Genomic DNA, 17,609 nt, shown 5'->3' on the forward strand with positions numbered 1-17,609 from the left:
ACTGCTGTGGAATATTTCAGTTGGGGCTGTAAACTGAGCTCTGCGACCCTCCACCTCCCAGGGTCCTAGAGGCTGGACTCCAGCCAGAGCCTGGACATCTATAGAGTAGACCCCCAAGATATGTGCACTGGAGTTGCATGTATCTCAGGTTAACCCCACTCAGAGAAGCAGGGGAAATGACCAGGGCTGCTGAGCTGGTCAGTTTCCCAGCTCCTGTCAGGGATGGCAGCCTGATTCTCCCAACCCCTGACAGGAGAAGTTTCCCCGCTCCTGTCAGCGGCAGCAGCTGAGATGCGGTCACTGACAGGAGTGGCTGATGCCCCTGACAGGAACAAAGAAACCGCTCTTGTCAAGGGTGGCAGCCTGACTCTCCCCGCTCCTGTCAGGGGGAGCAGTTGCTCCTGTCAGTGGCAACAGCTAAGAGTCAGGCTCTCAGCTGCCACCACTGACAGGAGCAGGGAAACTGACCAGGGCAGCAGCCTTGGTCACTTTCCTGGCTCCAGCCAGCGGAGGGGAGCTGGGAATCAGGCAGCAGTTTTCCAGCTCTGCAAGCAGAGGGGAGCTGGAGCCAGGAAAGTGACCAGGGCTGCTGCCCTGGCTAGTTTTCTGGCTCCCCCCAGTTGCCTGAAATTTGACTTATGTGGGGGTTACGAGAATGCAACCACTACATAAGTTGGGGGTCTCCTGTACTGCAGTTAAAAGCCCCACAGCCTGAGCCCCATAAGCCTGACTGAGCTGGCGCTGACTAGCCATGGGTTTTTAATTGCAGCATAGACATATCCTCTCACTTCTAGCATAGTTAGCTTGAGTTATAATTTGATCGGTACCTCCAACTCAACTCACAGTCACCCACGAAGCCTTGAATTAAATGGTACTTTAGACTCAGATTAGCTGGCCTGCCTGGATGAGGGTAAACAGAAGCTCCGTTGTTGCTGCTGCTTGGGCTAGTAATGCAGTCGTGATGCAATACACTAGCTTGAGTTGCAACAATTCATCAGCTGCCAGTCTAATCACGTTGCTAAGCCAATTACTCTGTGCCGCATTGTTGCATCGCTCCACGCAACTCCAGCATTAGCCTTCCGTGTGGTCACTCCCACTGTGTTGCGGTTACCACAGAGGCTTCACACACACCAGGTCCTAGTTTTCAGCCCCAGGGAGACCAGCAATATCTCACTGGAGCTCGGCTAGATTGAATGCAGTAACTCAGGTGCACTGACGGGAGCAAGAGCTGCAAGGTTGGGTTTTGCCACTTGCAAGGGAACATTTCCACGTGAGTGGCTCAAATGCATTTACTTTAGTTTAAAAGTCAGTCATGAAAGTCTAACGATTAATATTAGGTTTTCTAAACTTTTTTTTTTCCCTTCACAAAGCCTAAACCAGAGTAGGGGCATTTAAACAACAACATGTGATTGTGGCCCTTAAATACATGAGTTTACAGGACTATAATTTATGCTGCTCAGCACCATTCAATTTAAAGAGTTGGGGGCTCACAACCTCTGTAAGTAACTCCACCAATATACCAGAACATCAGCTAGTGCCCACTACCTTCCATTCAGCTGACTGTTAGTGTGGGTGTTTCAAATTCCTTAGCAGGGTGGAGTGCCCATTACTGAATGAGTGGCAAGGCACCAGAACCTAGAACAGGGATTTTTCAAGGGACAACCATCAGAGCAGCCATATGAGGTCCGACCAATGGACCAGAGAGCCTCGTGTCCTGTCTTTTGGCAGTGGCCAATGCCAGGGGCTTCAGAAGGAATGAACACACCAGGTAATCACGGAGTGATCTATCCTTTGTTGTACAGTCCTAGCTTCTGGCAAACAGAGATTAGGGACACTCAGAGCTTGGGGTCAATCTCTGTACATCTTGACTAACAACCCTTGATGGACATATCCTCTATGAACTCATCTAATTTTTTAACCCTGTCATAGATATAGATTCCTGGGGGACACCATTATTTCTCTCTCCCCATTGTGAAAACTGACCATTTATTCCCACCCTTTGTTTCCTGAGAGGACTTTCCCGCTCAGCCCATAACTGCTTACTTTGCCTTGGGTGAGAGACCTCGTCAAGGCTTTCTGAAAGGCCTAGTACACTGTATCCACTGAATCCCATCTGCCCACGTTTGTCTGCACGTCTCAAGGAATTCTAATAGGTTAGTGTGGCACGACCTCCCTTCACAATAGCCATGTTGACCCTTCCCCAACATACTCTGTTCATCTCTGTGTCTGATAATTCTGCTTCGATGGAAGTCAGGCTTATCGGCCTGTAATTGTCCAGATCACCTCTGGAGCCTTTTTTTAAAAAAAAAAAAAGAGGCGGAGGAGCATGGAGTATTGGTCACAAAGCTTGCTGTATCAGTCCTGGCTGGGCTTGCTGGAATAGCATGTAAGGGTACCTCTATCCTTGGAGTTGGGGGTGATTCCCGGCTTGAAGAGACAGAGCTATGGTAGTTTTAATTAAACTAGTAAGCTAAAATAGAGCGCAGGCGCAGCAGCATGAGCTTTGGGAGTGGCTAGCCTCCCCAAGCCCACACCCGAGAGGCACCTACACATGGTGGCCGGCTGCACACACTGCTATAGGTAACATGATGAAAACTAGCACAGGTCTGTCTCCTCCAGCAGGGAATTGTTCCCCTACACCTTGGGTAGACTTAGCCTACAGATGACTGACATGACTATTACTGTACTGAGAGGCCCTCAGCAAACTCCACAAGAGAAACTCCAGCTATTGAGCCAAACTCCCTGCTGACATAAGATAACAGTGCTCCACTGATTTCAACGAAGCTGTGCCTACATCCCCTAGCAGGGGGTTTGGCACTTGGCTATCATTTCAGCTAATATATGTGATATGGCTGGGTGACAGAGTCGTACAGCCTCCTCTTAGATGCAATAGGAGGGCTCTCCCTGGCACTGGAAGCAGAGGCTGGGGATAGACTCTCCTCTTCAGGTTCTGTTGTGCAGAGGCCTTTGTCTCAATAGGCAGTGAAGTTAATGTATCAGTTCCAACCTCCATTAGACCAGCAGATGTAGCCACGTACCAAAGAGAACTGTTTGTTTTCAATCGGCTGCTATTGGTATCCGGCTTAAAAAAAATCCAAACAATGGAAACCTCATGGTATGTGACATTAGCAGCATGAGCAGCGCTGTCAACCAGGCACTGTTTGATAATTGTAACAACACTTTTCTAATTGGTACCTCAATATGGGAACGTCGCTCCCATGGGTATTCACTGCCATGCAGGTGAGATTAGCCCATTAGCGGTAGGTACTGACCTTGATAGCCACCTGAAGAGGGTTGGGATCCCCTGCGATTCCTACCACAGTCCCTTCATAAACCTCACCAAATGCACCATGCCCTAGGGCCCTGAAGGAAGAGAAAGAACAGGTCATGCCATGTCCAGGGGCTCTGCACCTACACACCTCATGCTGCTGTCAAGTCCAGGAGCAGGTTTTAGACCTGTTTTTGTAACTGGAATCCGGGGCAAAGCAACATGACTCAGACGTGGACGAGTGTCAAAACCTCCAGCACCAGCTCTGGACTGTATTGGTGCGGTGACACTGGACCTTCCATAGTACTGAAAACACAGGGTCCTACTGCATGCTGATAAAATAACTGCCTGGATCTATATTGGTACGAAAACACTAGGGTTTGGTGGCAGATTTATCTGTGTAATAAGATTCCCAAGAACATTACTTGGTGCGCCCCTCTGAAGCCTAGAAGGTATGTTGCGTCAGTGTCAGATGATGGAAGCAGCTGTGAGGTTTAGAGCTCTCTGTTCAGAATATCACTGGGTGAAATCCTATCTGGGGTTCACAGTCTGTTACCACACAATTTTAATTCTCAGCCATATGCAGCTTTTTTACACACGTGGCTTCACAAATTACACCTGGGCACCAGCATGAGCTTCCAGCTACTAGCGATGATATTAAGCCTACATCAAATCACGGCAGCAGAGAGAGTAGCTGTGGACTGATGCCTGAAGACAGTGAAGGAACAGAATAGGTAGTTAAATTTTGCCTGTCCTCCCTATGGCCTCTTAACTAACTTCAGCTGGATTGCAGAAGACATGAGAGTTGCCCAGGGTAGCTTGCCCTGTGATGCGAGTTTCTGTTCTGATGAAGAAAAGGAAATGCTGCTATGGACTTGGAAGATCTCTTGGGCTGGAAGCTCCAGTAACCCAGGACATCCCCAAAGCATAAGGATGGAACAGCATAGAGAATACTCTTGCTTCTGGCTGGGAGCCTAAATCAGTCAATGGGACCTATGGCTGATGAGCTTAAAGTTCAACATGTGCTTAAGTAGGGGCCTAATTCTTACAAAGTGCCTCATAGAGCATAAAAGTGAGACGTTGATGTTATAAATAGCTGTCAGAACAGCCACATTTAGGCTGTACCATTCTGGACTGTGAATTGTCCATGGTTACTAGCCAGCTAACTCTATGACTCTTAGTTCTCCATGCTCCATGGCCCACTTTATACATTTAAAAAAAAAAAAGTGACACTGTCCCCTTCACCCCAAGCTACACCTCCTATCCCAAATCGGGGAGCAGACCCAACTGCAGGCCTTACCGAAGTAGGGAGATGTTTTTCCGGGGAATCTCCTTCAGCTCGCTCAGTGTGGCAGCCTTCCCTGCAAAGCAGTAGTTGGGATTGTAATCAGTCATGATGGTGGAGGTGCGGATTTTGCTCAGTTTATATTCTGGGCTCTGCAGTCGTGCCCTGGCTCCTTCCAGCTGCTGCTTCTTACGGTGATAAACTGTGGGGGCACAACGTACAAAAAACAGAGGGTGAAATGTCAAACATGTGCATAGAGCAAAGGAGACGATGCTAGCACCACAGAACAAACAACAAGATGACACCAAGTCAGAAGTTACTAATACGAGTAGTCTTAAAACCCTAGTGTGATTTCCCTTCTCTATCTTTGCAGGACCTTCTCCACCTTGAATGTGGTACCCAAGCATGAAGTGTTGGCCATCTGTAGTCCTGGTCTCTGGATGGAGCAGCCTCTTCTGAACCAATGAAAAAAGGACGTGCTGGCACCCAACCAAGACAAAAGGGCAAGTGGCCAATCAGACCGAGAGCATGCCATGCCCCTGAATGAATTCTGCCTTTAACCAGTGGGCATGACTGCAGTCTATGGGTTAGTGGCTGCTGAAAGAGTGCCAGCTTCGTGATCCAGTGGGCTGTCTAAGTAGTTTTCTTCTCAGAAAGAGCAAGGCCAGAGCAGTCTCTGCCCATCGGGGCTACTATTATGTCCATCCCTTACATGGAACCAGGCAGAGGGTGATGTTTCTTGCTGGCTCCCAAAGTCTTGACATGCTATTGGCTCCAATCATTAGCAGCAGCCGTAGTAATGTGGTCTGCAGGCAGACCGGTCTTTCTCTAGCTTTGGCTGGTAGCTAGCAGTCTCCTGGTTGGAGTTGCTCTCAGTTCCCCCAACAGTACCATGTTAGCAGAATGAAGCTCTAAGGTTGGCTCCCTTCTTCCAGCGAGGCCAACTCAGAGGCTGGCAAAAGGCTTAAGTACATAAGAACCATCACACTGGGTCAGGCCAAAGGTCCAGCTAGCCCAATATCCTGTCTGCCAACAGGGGCCAATGCCAGCTGCCCCAGAGGTAGTGAACAGAACAGGCAATCATTAAGTGATCCATCTCCAGTTATCCTTTTCCAGCCTCTGACAAACAGAGGGTAGGGACACCATTCCTATCTGCCTACAAAGTCCTGGTCTTCACAACATCCTCTGGCAAGGAGTTCCACAGGCCTACCATGCACTGCGTGAAGAAACAGTTCCTTCTGCTAGTTTTCAACCTGCACCCATTAATTTCAATTAGTGACCCCTAGTTCTTATGTCATGGGAACAAATAATAACTTTTCCTGGTTCACTTCTCCATACCTGTCATGATTGTATAGACCTCTATTATATCACCATGATGATAATAATAATGAGAATATGAACTATTCTGCCCAGCACCCCGCTTTCAAAGTCTTTACAAAGAAGCTTCTGGGGTGGGGAACACGTGGGCTGACTGAGCAATTCCTGGTGGAAGGGAAGGCTGACACGCCTCAGCTCTACTCCAGGGACTTTGTGCTTTGCCTATGGATTCTAAAAGCTATTGCATTGTCGTAAAACTCAGAGCTCAGCACATCAGTGGGGGTATCTGATCTTCATTGCCATACCAGCAATGACACATGAAATCCTGCTTGGTCTCCCTTTCCCCAGCTATTTTTCCCCCTGTCCTGTCTCTTTCCTTCTCTCTCGGCTTTACAGGTCAGCTGTACCTTACATGTCAGTTGTACCACACAGTATCAGCATGATAGACAAGATGATCCAACCAGGTCTGCACATTCTAAGGGAGGCTGCAGAATAAGAGGGGACCAGACCAGCCTAACGATGTCCCAGACCAGAAGAGGAGCCTCAGCTCAGGGTAAATTGTGTTGTGGCCAACCCACCAACATAGACCATCTGCCTTGTGACGGACTTGCCTCCTGGAATCCTGAAAACCTCAACAAAAGCTGTATTTCTCCCAGCTTCACTATCCCGACTCTTCTCCCCCTCATGTCTATCTGCCCCAAGCAGGACAAGCCCCCACCTCACTCACATCTGGGAGCAGCAAAAAGCGGGGAGGGGTTTCTGGTGAAGTAAGAGGCTCTATCTCTTTTAAAAAGCACATTTAACAGATTTTGGCTTTACATAATCATTCAATTTTATGCTGCTTCATAATTTGTTTTTGCACCTTCTTTTATGTGTATCCTAACCAATAAATCTCCCAACTCAGCCCATTTGGCACAGAATAAAGCAAGCCGAGGTCTCTGTATATCAAATTCTGACTTTGCTTAACACTTTCATATTAGACATGGTGACACCTTTGACTCTTTTTGGCCACATATATTCCACGTAATACAATAGTAGGAACAAGTACGCTAACACAAGCCAAAAATATTCCTTACCAACAGAGAGACTGCCACAAGCCAGGGCCGTTCCAAGCACAATAATCACTGTGACGACGACTAGGAGGAGTGGGAGAGGAAGGTGGGGAACCTCCGGGATGAGGCTGTGTGGAACTAGAAAAAACAAGGACTCAGACATCTTAACCAGCAAACAACCACAGCCTATTAAAGAACCTCTACCACCGCTCTTCCTTTTCAAAAAATAATACTTTGCAGGTGGGGAAGGATCTTTATATGCATTTTACAGCAAATTCTACTGGGGCCCAGGGAGTCATAAATACTCATAATCCACTGTTCAATCTAATTATCTAAACACAAATAGCCTAAATCCCCATATCCTTTATTCTGCTTTTCAGGTTCTAGACATGGAAAACATAACTGCCCACGAGCTGGAATTCCCTATGGAAGCTCCATGGCTCAGAGCTGCAAGATATAGTATTAGAAAATAATGATGACTACCAGTCATACAGTTTTTAACTGGTGAAAAGAAAGGGCCAAATTAATTTCCAGTGTAACTCCATGTGACTCTATGATTCAGTCATTCTATTTGGTGGTTAGTCAACATTTTAATGGAATGGGGCATTCTGTCAATGACCTAAAGGTATGTGTGTTACTGAAGAAGAATTATGGCACTGTTCCGGAAAAAGAAGCAGCTGAGCTGGCTTTTATATTCAAATTCGGCACATTAACACATGGTTTAAATCATGATGGGAACTTTCTGAGTCACTATGGCCGCATCTACACGTGCACGCTACTTCAAAGTAGTGGCGCCAACTTCGAAATAGCGCCCGTCACGGCTACACGTGTTGGGCGCTATTTCAAAGTTGAAATTGACGTTAGGTGGCGAGACGTCGAAGTCGCTAACCTCATGAGGGGATGGGAATAGCGCCCTACCTCGAAGTTGAACGTCGAAGTAGGGCACGTGTAGACGATCTGCGTCCCGCAACATCGAAATAGCGGGGTCCGCCATGGTGGCCATCAGCTGAGGGGATCAGAGACGCTCTCTCTCCAGCCCCTGCGGGGCTCTATGGTCATCGTGTGCAGCAGCCCTTAGCCCAGGGCTTCTGGCTGCTGCTGCGGCAGCTGGGGGTCCATGCTGCATGCACAGGGTCTGCAACCAGTTGTCAGCTCTGTGGATCTTGTGTTGTTTAGTGCAACTGTGTCTGGGAGGGGCCCTTTAAGGGAGCGGCTTGCTGTTGAGTCCGCCCTGTGACCCTGTCTGCAGCTGTTCCTGGCACCCTTATTTCGATGTGTGCTACTTTGGCGTGTAGACATTCCCTCGCAGCGCCTATTTCGATGTGGTGCTGCCCAAAGTCGAAGTTGAACGTCGACGTTGCCAGCCCTGGAGGACGTGTAGACGTTATTCATCGAAATAGCTTATTTCGATGTCGCTACATAGAAATAAGCTATTTCGATGTAGCGTGCACGTGTAGACGTAGCCTATAGGGGCTTGTCTGCATACTTGGCTCAATCTAATTCTTGACCTTCCTCCCCACCCCTCCACTCTCTGATTTGCTCACCTTGATTATCTTTTTCTGATTGTCCTCCTTGTTTACTGTTTTTGGTTCTCTGTGTCTTAAATATTGAGTCTGTTCTGGTCTGGCTATGGTCTGAAGAAGTGGGTCTGTCCCACGAAAGCTCACCTAATAAGCTATTTTGCTAGTCTTTAAAGTGCTACTCGACTGCTTTTTATTTGGTGGTGTTACACCAGAGATGTGTTTAACCTAAGATATTTCTTGATAAAGCAATCCCTTCTGAATATGATTATTTATTCTATATCCCCAGTGGGGAACTTTCAGCTGAGGAGGTCTCTCAGAACGCATTGTCTGATTGTCGGATGAATTTACGATTGTGCTCTTTTACAGATGTCATGCTTTCAACCCAAATGACATCAAAGTTTTGAGACTGTAGGATGTACAACGCATCCTGGTCTGCAAGGAGATGGTGACAGGAGCTTTCAGTCCTGTCTACATCTAACACTCCTCATATGCCTGCATTTTCCAGAGGGGAATATCGAGAGATGTCTTTCCCTTCTTCTCCAAAGATGGATGCTCACTCCCATCTAGTTCTCCTTGCATCTGTACAGACTCCTGGGTTCACCCCACCTCACCTCACAGCTAAAGGGTTAGGCATTATGTGCAGCTTGATGGGGAAAGGAATCCCATTGTCATACCCCCCCCAGGCTTTATGAAAATTGGCTTAAGAATATGCATAACTTGAAAATGCTTTATGCAAAACAGGTCATGTAACACATTATTTTTAACAGTACAGTTTTATGAATCTGTATATCCTATTTTTGTGTATGTATCATTCTTGTATGTGCAGTTAGAAATATGAAGTGTGAATGCTTTTAATTTAAATGTGCTAATGAGGGCCATTAGTGATACTTTAGGAACTTAATGGTTCAGTACTCAAACCAATGACCCGTGAATGGTATTACTCTTCCTGTAAGCCCATACTATGGTTGGAAAGACATGTGACCATGCCACCTGGTATTGAATCTGGTACTTTGCTGATGGGTAGACTGAACAAAAGATTGCTGCTCTGGGGAAAAGTTTATTTAAGAAATGGAAAGCAATCAGATCTTTGTCTTCAGCTGGCTTGAGAAATTGCCCCCCAGTCCTAAGAGGATACACAAGAAGAAATCTGGAAGGAAAAAACTGCAATGAAAGGGCGAAGGACCAGGTCAGAAAAAGATCTTATATCTGGCCTAAGATAAGAAAGAACTTTTTTGGGTACGAATTTGCGCGTAACAAGTTTCTCAGACTATTAGAATTAGCTGGCATATTTGTTTATTTTGGATTAGTAACATACTTTAATATGTCTGTTTTCACTTGCAATCGCTTAAATTGTACTTTTTATACTTGATAAAAATACTTGGAGCTGCAAATGGCCCTATGGCTGAGCTCTCCCAGAACTGAACTGGTTCAGTGTCTGTGTTGCTCTGTAGCAGGACAGTAATCCCAACTCTATGCTTCTGGTAGTGGGGAGCCTCAAGGGGCAGAAAGGTGGGCATCAGTGGCTTGATCAGCACAGTGGTTAACAACTCCAAAGGGACTTCTGGGATCCAGCCTATCACAACCATTACTAGTGATGGGAAAAACTCAGAAGGTTTGACTCAGATAAGCACCTACAAGTCTGACTTCTTATCCACAGTTAATCACATCATGACCTCAGGCCTTCATATGATTGCTGGCACCTCCTACGTCTGTAGGAGCTAAGAACTGAGAGACAGGTTCTCTTGGGGCTTTGGCACTTCTGCTTCCATTTCCATCTGGAAAACATAGATCCTTCGGGGAGCAGGGTGTCTAAGAATGATCAACCCCTTTTGTAAAAACTTCACGAAAATCTTTTTCTGATCTCATGAGACGATATTCCATTTCAAGTCTCCCTCAGACACAAAAATTACCTTTTGCTTGGGCAGAAAGTGCATGAGCTAAACCACAAGTGGCACCTGAAAGCTAGCACTTCTACTACATCCTTTAAGACAGAGGTTCTTTACCTTATTTTTCTGTCTGAGCCAGACCCTTCATCTGAGCCTGCCATGGGCTATGAAAACTCCATGGCCCACCTGGGCCACAACAACTGTTTTGTTGCATAGCTGGTAGATTAAGAGCCACACTAAATTGCTAGTTATATGGTTACATACACTGCTATATAACATAAAAAGGTCAGGATAATATAGGAACAAAAATTTTTTAAAAATGAATAGTATTTTTATTTTCCTTACTCAGTATGTAACTTGCTGCTGGTGCCGACGTGCAGACCGTGTGGCCTGCTGAGGTGAGTCAGTGCATGGAAGTGGTACGCACTGCCCCCAGCAAGCCTTGACACCCAGTGCTGAAGCCTGCCTTATTTTGGCAGACCCCCTGAAACCTGCTTGTGCCCCCTCCTCCTCCTCCAAGGAGCTGCACCTTCTCAGTTGAGAACTGCTGCTCTAAGAATTTACTAGTGAAGGAACATTAACTAGTAGCAGAGCAGGAAAAAGGGAATGAGAAGATCTTTAGTCTATTTTCAGCTCTGTGGCAAACTTCTTAACCTTCTTGGGCCAGACTTTCAAAGATATTGTGGTATGTGAAAATACAGGTAGGCATCTGGTGAGGTTTCCAAAAGCGCTCACCAATGAAGAGGGTTAGACAGCTAATTCTCTTTGACACAAATGGAATTTAGGTTCCTCACTTGCTTGAGTGCTGTTGAAAGATCTCACTAAATGCCCACCTGTGTCCATAAACACCAAAGTACCTTTGGAAAAATCTGTCCCACTCTCTCCGTTTGTCTGCTTATAAAATGGAGTGAAAACACAACTTCCAGAGTTGCTGGGAAGATTAACTTGCTTAACATTTGAAATATCTGTGATGACAGGCAATAGAGAGGAAAGGGCCACTGCTTATGAGTCAAGTATCTTTACCTAGATAAAGATTGAAGGAGGAGAGGTGCAAAGGAGACAGCTTTCCCTATTACCTATGCAGGTGACATTGTCAATGGCCAGCACAGCTCCAATCTCACAAAGACAGACAGGCAGACTTGTGTCGAGGTCCCGCTTGCAGTTCCCTGAGTGGCAGTGGCTGCAGTTCAGGTAGACCTGAATCTCTGCCTCACCGTGACTCTCCATGGCTGAATGAGAAGGAGCCAAATGGAACAGAAGGGTTTTAATTGATCATCTTCCATGTTGCACAGGCAGAAACAATTTCATGAGACTGTAGTGCCAACCTTCCTATTTAAAAACAAGCACACACATCCCAACATAACACTGTGCACACGTCACCCATCCGAGGAGGGCCCAGGAGGAATGAATGATTACTAGCACTGAAATTCACCTCCCAAGTGCCATGACCTCTTTGAATTAATCATGAGGTGCAATGGTGAAGACTGAATACATATGACGGAAAACTGGTGCCACCTCTCAGCTTAGGAGAGAGTTCTATGGAAAAAAAATCCTTGTCATTGAAGGCAATGGAACTCTGATAATTTGCATTACTTGAGGATCTGCACCATACAGTAGATACCTGGATGGACGTTATAGAAAGGGTGGAAGGAAGGAGAGGAGAGAAAGGGCAAAAGAGGAGGAAGAAAAGGTAGTGGGAGAATAAATAAAGTGTGTTTTACCTGCCAGGGGATGCAGGAAGATCTCCCCCACTGGATTCACAAAAGAAACACCATCCTGCCCATCAGCTGTGATATCATCCACATCTGATACATGCCCGCCTGGAAAAAAGGGAGGCATCATCATGCACATGGGCTGAATGACAGCAAAAGTGTGGTGAGCACAAGACAGCAGGGTCCTCCATTTTGCCTCCATCTCTTGAAGTATGGCGCTCCACTAGGCCTTGCTAATGACATTGTGTGTGTCTCTCTTGCTCTCAAAGAGGACAATGAAATCATTCATCCCAAACCCATCAGGGCTGGCAGAATCCTTCATTCTGGAAGTATCTGTCTTAGTCCAAGTTGATGAAAATAGATTCATTTTTAAAAGAGTGAATAATCACTAGATGGACTGTTCCCTCTGAATGGGCCAACAGTAGGAAAAGGATGGTAAAATATTCTTTCAGATGTAGACCAATGTTCCCAGTCCCCACAATCTTCATTTCCCCCAAACAATAGGAATGAGAGACTTACCTCTATAGCCTCCACCTCCACCGCCAGATGTACATGCTCCTCCTCCTCCACCAAAACCACCTGACGTGGCCCACTGGAGTTTGGCTAGTGAATGGGGACAGGCCTGGCCCCCTTCTCCACCTTCCACAAGAGACTTTCCAGCCTGGGGAAACAGGGTGGTGTCTGCCCAACCACCACCTCCACCTGAAGAAAAGAAAAAGGGGGAAAATCAGGTAAAATGGGCTTGGGCAGAGGGATGTGGGGGAAAAGTGTGTGGAGGTAGAAAAAATATCCTTATGAACTGTCTTATCTACCTGCATTCAAGTTAAACCCTTCACCAAGGGAGTGAGGATGTCCATCCGTGCAAGTTTCACAATGAAAACCCAGCCGAGGGCCTAGCCCATCTGTTGCCAATCTAGCTATGAAACATGCTTACTCAATATACATTCAGGTGGTATCCACCACTTTTAAAAGGGGTATTCATCTCCACTCTACCCCGCCCTTGTTCTGTTGCCTCTGACTCTTGTCATGACATAAGCCTAAGGCACCACCCATAGCAACATGGATGGTTGTCAGAGAAGTCTCACTCATCATAGCCAAAGAAAAAACTAGTCTTCATGGCTTCTGGAAGGCATGAGAGTCAACAGCTCAGGTCTCACTCCATGAGCTATCATCAGAGAATGGCAGCTGTACCATTGGTACCAGCTGACCTTCTGGAAGAATCTTGGTACCTGTTCTTCAAAGAACCTGATGCTGATGTTTTTAGCGTTTCTGAACCCTGGAACGCTCTGAAGCCCCAGTGATGGGATCCTATTATTATTTTTATTTGCAGGCAAAGCTGGAGGAGCATTCCAGGAAGGAGTCATGGAAGTATTTCTCCTGGATAATTCACTTGGTTTTCACATTACTTTAAGGGCTGCCTCCATCAGGATGGAATGAAGGAAGGAAGACTTTCCTCAGCTTTTCTGTCCCAGTTTTCAAGGTGCAACAAATGGAGCACCTGTCTTTAACACGGACCTCTCAAACACCTGGAGACAGTGAGAATTATTGTTCCTGATAGACATGGACTTCCAACAACCCTAGTAAAGTTGGAAACCCAGGGACTTTGCCACAGGCTCCCCTGGAAATGGGCAATACCCGAAGGCCAATCCAGCTGAAAAAAAACAGCTAAAAATTTAAAATTTTTTTTTTAAAAAAAGGAAAAATCCAGCATTAAATACACCCCCCATGCAAAAAAAAGAGTTCCACTAGCTGAACAGCCAAGCAGCAATACGTTTATTCACAGGGAACAAAGCCTTGTTTCAAGACTGAACTTGATATGTTCATGGACAGGATAGCTTGATGCATTTGCCTGCAAAGGCTATCTGGACCATCCATACCTGAAATTAACAAATATCTCCAAAGGCCAGAGATGGACACTAGGTGGGGCAGGCACTGAGTTCCTACAGAGAATTCTTGGTGTGTGTCCACAACGTGTTCAGGGTTTAAATGATCACAGTACTTGAGGTCAGGAAGGAAATTTCCCTTGGGTCAGATTGGCTGATACCTCTGGGCCTTTTTTTGCTTTACTCTGTGGCTTAGGGCATGGATCACTTGCTGCTTAGCCCTAGAGTAAATGGTGGATTCTTTGTAACTTGTTAAAATTTGAGGACTTCAATAACTCTACCAGAGTTATTGGTGGGCCTGCTGCTGAGGTGGGTGGATGAGGTTTTGTGGCCTGTGCAGGAGGTCAGACTATAAGATGATGATGATGATGATGATGACTTGTGGCCTTAAAGTCCCTGAGTAAGACACTCTGGCCACAACCATGGATGATAAGAAGGAACTGAAGGAGAGAGGCATTGGTTCTCCATTTTATACCGTTGTCAGGAGCAGAAAGATATGGGGGTGGGCAGGGTTACCCTGTGGCTACTGCTAGGGGAAACTGGCACATATCTGCCGTGTCCTGGACGTATGCAAGCACTTGACATGCCTCTCACGTTTCCATGGGTTAGTCCCACAGAAAAGTTAACATGGAACAAAATAATTTGTGTTGCTTAATGTCTGCAGGCTGGTTCTGTGTTCAGCCATCAAAAACTCAGACCTTGTATTGCTACAGGGCCTCACCTGCTGCCCCAGTTCTGCCATTGGCTCCAGGCACTGCTGTGTTGTTCTCAAACTGCTCCAAAGGCACATCATCCAGGGAGCTGTCCTGATCCCTCAGGTATGCCTTTCCCCCTCCGCCTGCTGCGATGAGCAAAGGTTCAAGAGCCCCATCCTTCATCTGCTCTAGGACAAACCCATTGCGTTACAGAGGACAGTCAAAAGGTGCAACAGGCTCAAAACCATCAGACACCCTGAAAACCCTCCAAGCTCTCAGATGAGAGAGTCCACCTTATTCCTTGCATCAATAAGCATAAAAGCCCTTCATACACTAGAACCCGCTGCCCAGGGTAATGCTACAGTTTGTTTCCTGACTCCGTTATGACACAATTATTCAGGGCAGTCTCCCCAGTGAATGCAAAAATCTCTGAGGCAGGTCCAATTAAAATACCAGTTGTCGAGGCTGGACCAGTACCAGTGTTAAGCAGCAGCAGATCAGTTTACATCTCATTCCTGGTAGCCTGTTGCCTGGGCTGGCAGTGCTGAAGAGGCAGTAGCCAGCAGGTAACCAGAAGGAGGACAACAGAGGATACGAGGCATTTGCTTTTTTGTAGAACATTCCTGAAACAGCTGATAGCAGCATATCACGTGATCACTAGTGAAAGCACCATCCAACAGGGGACTGGCAAGAGGGAAGACTTACCCTAAAGATGAAGGTGGCTCCTCCACCTCCACCCCCTCCTCCAGCCCACTCCTTCATATCCTTTTTGAGCCTGTAATCATCTTCAATGAGAGATGACTCCCCCAGGCAGATCTTTTGGGTCTGGGCATTCCCCTGAAAGGTGACAGCAGAGGCAGTTAGAGATCAGCGCAGTCCAGTCAACATGAGTAGATCTGTACCTGTCGTATGTGTTCTCCTTGTGGAGGGACCACTAGCTTGGTTAGTGACCTGTCCCTAGGCTCCTGACAAGCTTCTCCTGACCTGGAGCACATGACATATGCGCGAGTGACAAAAGATGACCGAAGAACCAGACAAAGGCAGAGAGCCCAGATAATTTTCATTATTGATTACAAATGATAATATCTTGCACTTCTAGAGCTCCTTACATGCTAGGATCCTAAAATGCTTTCTATTTACTAATTCATTCTCAGAATATTCCTACTCTCTATATGCGTGTTATTGGTACTCATTGGTGTGATGAGGAAAGGCAAGAACAGCGAGATGAGAAGATTTGCACATGGTTGAACAATGAATCAGTGGCGAAGCTGAGAATAGACCCCAGCCATCCTTGCTCCCCATTCCCTGAACAAAGCCCTTGGCTACACAGAGAAAACACTGAAAAATTAATTTCTCAGCTTGGATTTTTTGGGGCCACTGAGCTACAAACTTCTTTGGTGTTGTTCCTCACCTTATTTCTTTGTGTTAGGCGAGGCCATTGGAGTCACTGACTTTAACAAGCTTTGAATCCAGCCATAAGATTGTAAGATCCTCCGAGCTGGGACTACAGCACTACAGGTTGCACCTCCCTAAGCCAGAAATCTCTGGTTCGGCAACATCTGTGGTCTGGCAAGACCATGGACGTTCCTGGGTCAGAGAGCCTTGACAGCTGGGAGTTGGGCAACAGGAGGGCCAGCGGCTCAGAACCCAGCTGGGCTGAGAGCTGGGGCCATGCCAGCTAATGGCAGGGCTGGAAGCTGAGGCTGAGACTGCCCAGCTGGGGAGCCACAGCCTGAGATGGGGCCACAGGAGGGTGGCTGGCTGGGGCTGGAAGCAGAGCCAGCGGTGGGGCTGAGGGGGCTGATCACAGGGGCTGTCCGAGAGTCCAGCAAATTTCCTGACCAGTCCTGAGGGTGCTGGACCAGGGAGGTCCAACCATACCATAAATACAGGCAATGATCGCACATCCTGGCAGGCCTGATAAAATCCTTACTGTGGAGAAATGCAAGTTAAAGGGGCAGTTTTTTATTTAGAACACCAGAATTTTAAAACAGAGTTGCCATGGGTCTTAATGTTTGTATATTTGGCAGAGGTTTTTCATTTCAGATTTCCTGGTACTTGTTTTCAGAAGATTGTTTTGGGTTAGCTCATTGGTTCCTCCCAATCCCATCTCTCAATGGAGTCTGGGATCCCTGCCCCTCACCAACAGTGCAAGCAAACCTCAAACCCGCTCACTGGCAGGTGGGGTGGGGGGCGTTCTGCAACTAATCTGCAATGAGACTGTGACCAGTGATGACTATGTGTGTTTCTCACCCCTGGGCAGGCATCCTCCCCTTGCTGTCCCACCAAGATGTAGAGGAGCTCATCTTTCTCCAGCTGGAAAATGGCTGAGATGAAGACCCCATGTGCCCTCTTTTTGTGGTTCTTGGCGCCTTTCCCTCCGGCTGCTCCATATGCAGATATCCTGAAAATGAAAGGAAGCAGTTAGAGACACAGAAACCCTATGCCCACAGCTTAGGATTACCACATGTGACCTTTCAAAAAAGGGGACACGCCCCCTGAGAGGGGGTGTATCTGTAACAGTATCTACCAACTCACGTTGTATTAGTGCAGTAGATACATGTTAATCCAAACTGAGTTGGTAGATACTGATACAGGTACATGCCCTCTCAGGGGTGTCCTCTGTTTTATCTGGTAACCCTATCACAGCTCCAAAGTGACTCCAGCTGTGAGCCCCTCATGCCAATGCTCCTACCTCTCAGAACCCCAAAATGACTCCATTCCTGATGCTCCCTAGAGTCAGCTCTTTACCGTCACAGCCCCAAAGTGAGCTCTCCACAGACAGCCCCAGTGCCCTGAGGCAATTCCAGTCCTCACCCTCAGTACTACATCACTCTTCCTGAGAAACCCTCAGTGACATTGCTCTTGACCTGTACCTCTCTGCAGTGACTCCTGCCAGCTCTGAGGTACTCCCATTTACCCACTCAGTCAATTCCAACAACAGATGTTGCTGCACTAAAGGGTGTACAAGTGGTGTGTGTGTGTGTG

The 17,609-nt window shown here is 46.9% G+C and overlaps 1 protein-coding gene across 1 annotated transcript in view; it reads right to left on the bottom strand.

Annotated features, from left to right (window-relative positions):
• Positions 1 to 17,609, bottom strand: part of LTK (leukocyte receptor tyrosine kinase) — a 165,552-nt gene that overhangs the window by 23,391 nt on the left and 124,552 nt on the right. The window contains exons 13-21 of the mRNA XM_074998858.1: positions 16,875 to 17,025; positions 15,327 to 15,458; positions 14,648 to 14,804; positions 12,563 to 12,745; positions 12,053 to 12,151; positions 11,408 to 11,560; positions 6,947 to 7,060; positions 4,569 to 4,755; positions 3,273 to 3,363 (exon numbers count right to left, since the gene is read on the bottom strand). Coding sequence (XP_074854959.1) covers positions 3,273 to 3,363; positions 4,569 to 4,755; positions 6,947 to 7,060; positions 11,408 to 11,560; positions 12,053 to 12,151; positions 12,563 to 12,745; positions 14,648 to 14,804; positions 15,327 to 15,458; positions 16,875 to 17,025 — 1,267 coding nt within the window. The remainder of the gene's footprint in view (positions 1 to 3,272; positions 3,364 to 4,568; positions 4,756 to 6,946; positions 7,061 to 11,407; positions 11,561 to 12,052; positions 12,152 to 12,562; positions 12,746 to 14,647; positions 14,805 to 15,326; positions 15,459 to 16,874; positions 17,026 to 17,609) is intronic.

This window comes from Carettochelys insculpta, chromosome 6 (genome assembly GCF_033958435.1).
Source record: "Carettochelys insculpta isolate YL-2023 chromosome 6, ASM3395843v1, whole genome shotgun sequence".
In the NCBI taxonomy this organism is placed as follows: domain Eukaryota; kingdom Metazoa; phylum Chordata; order Testudines; family Carettochelyidae; genus Carettochelys; species Carettochelys insculpta.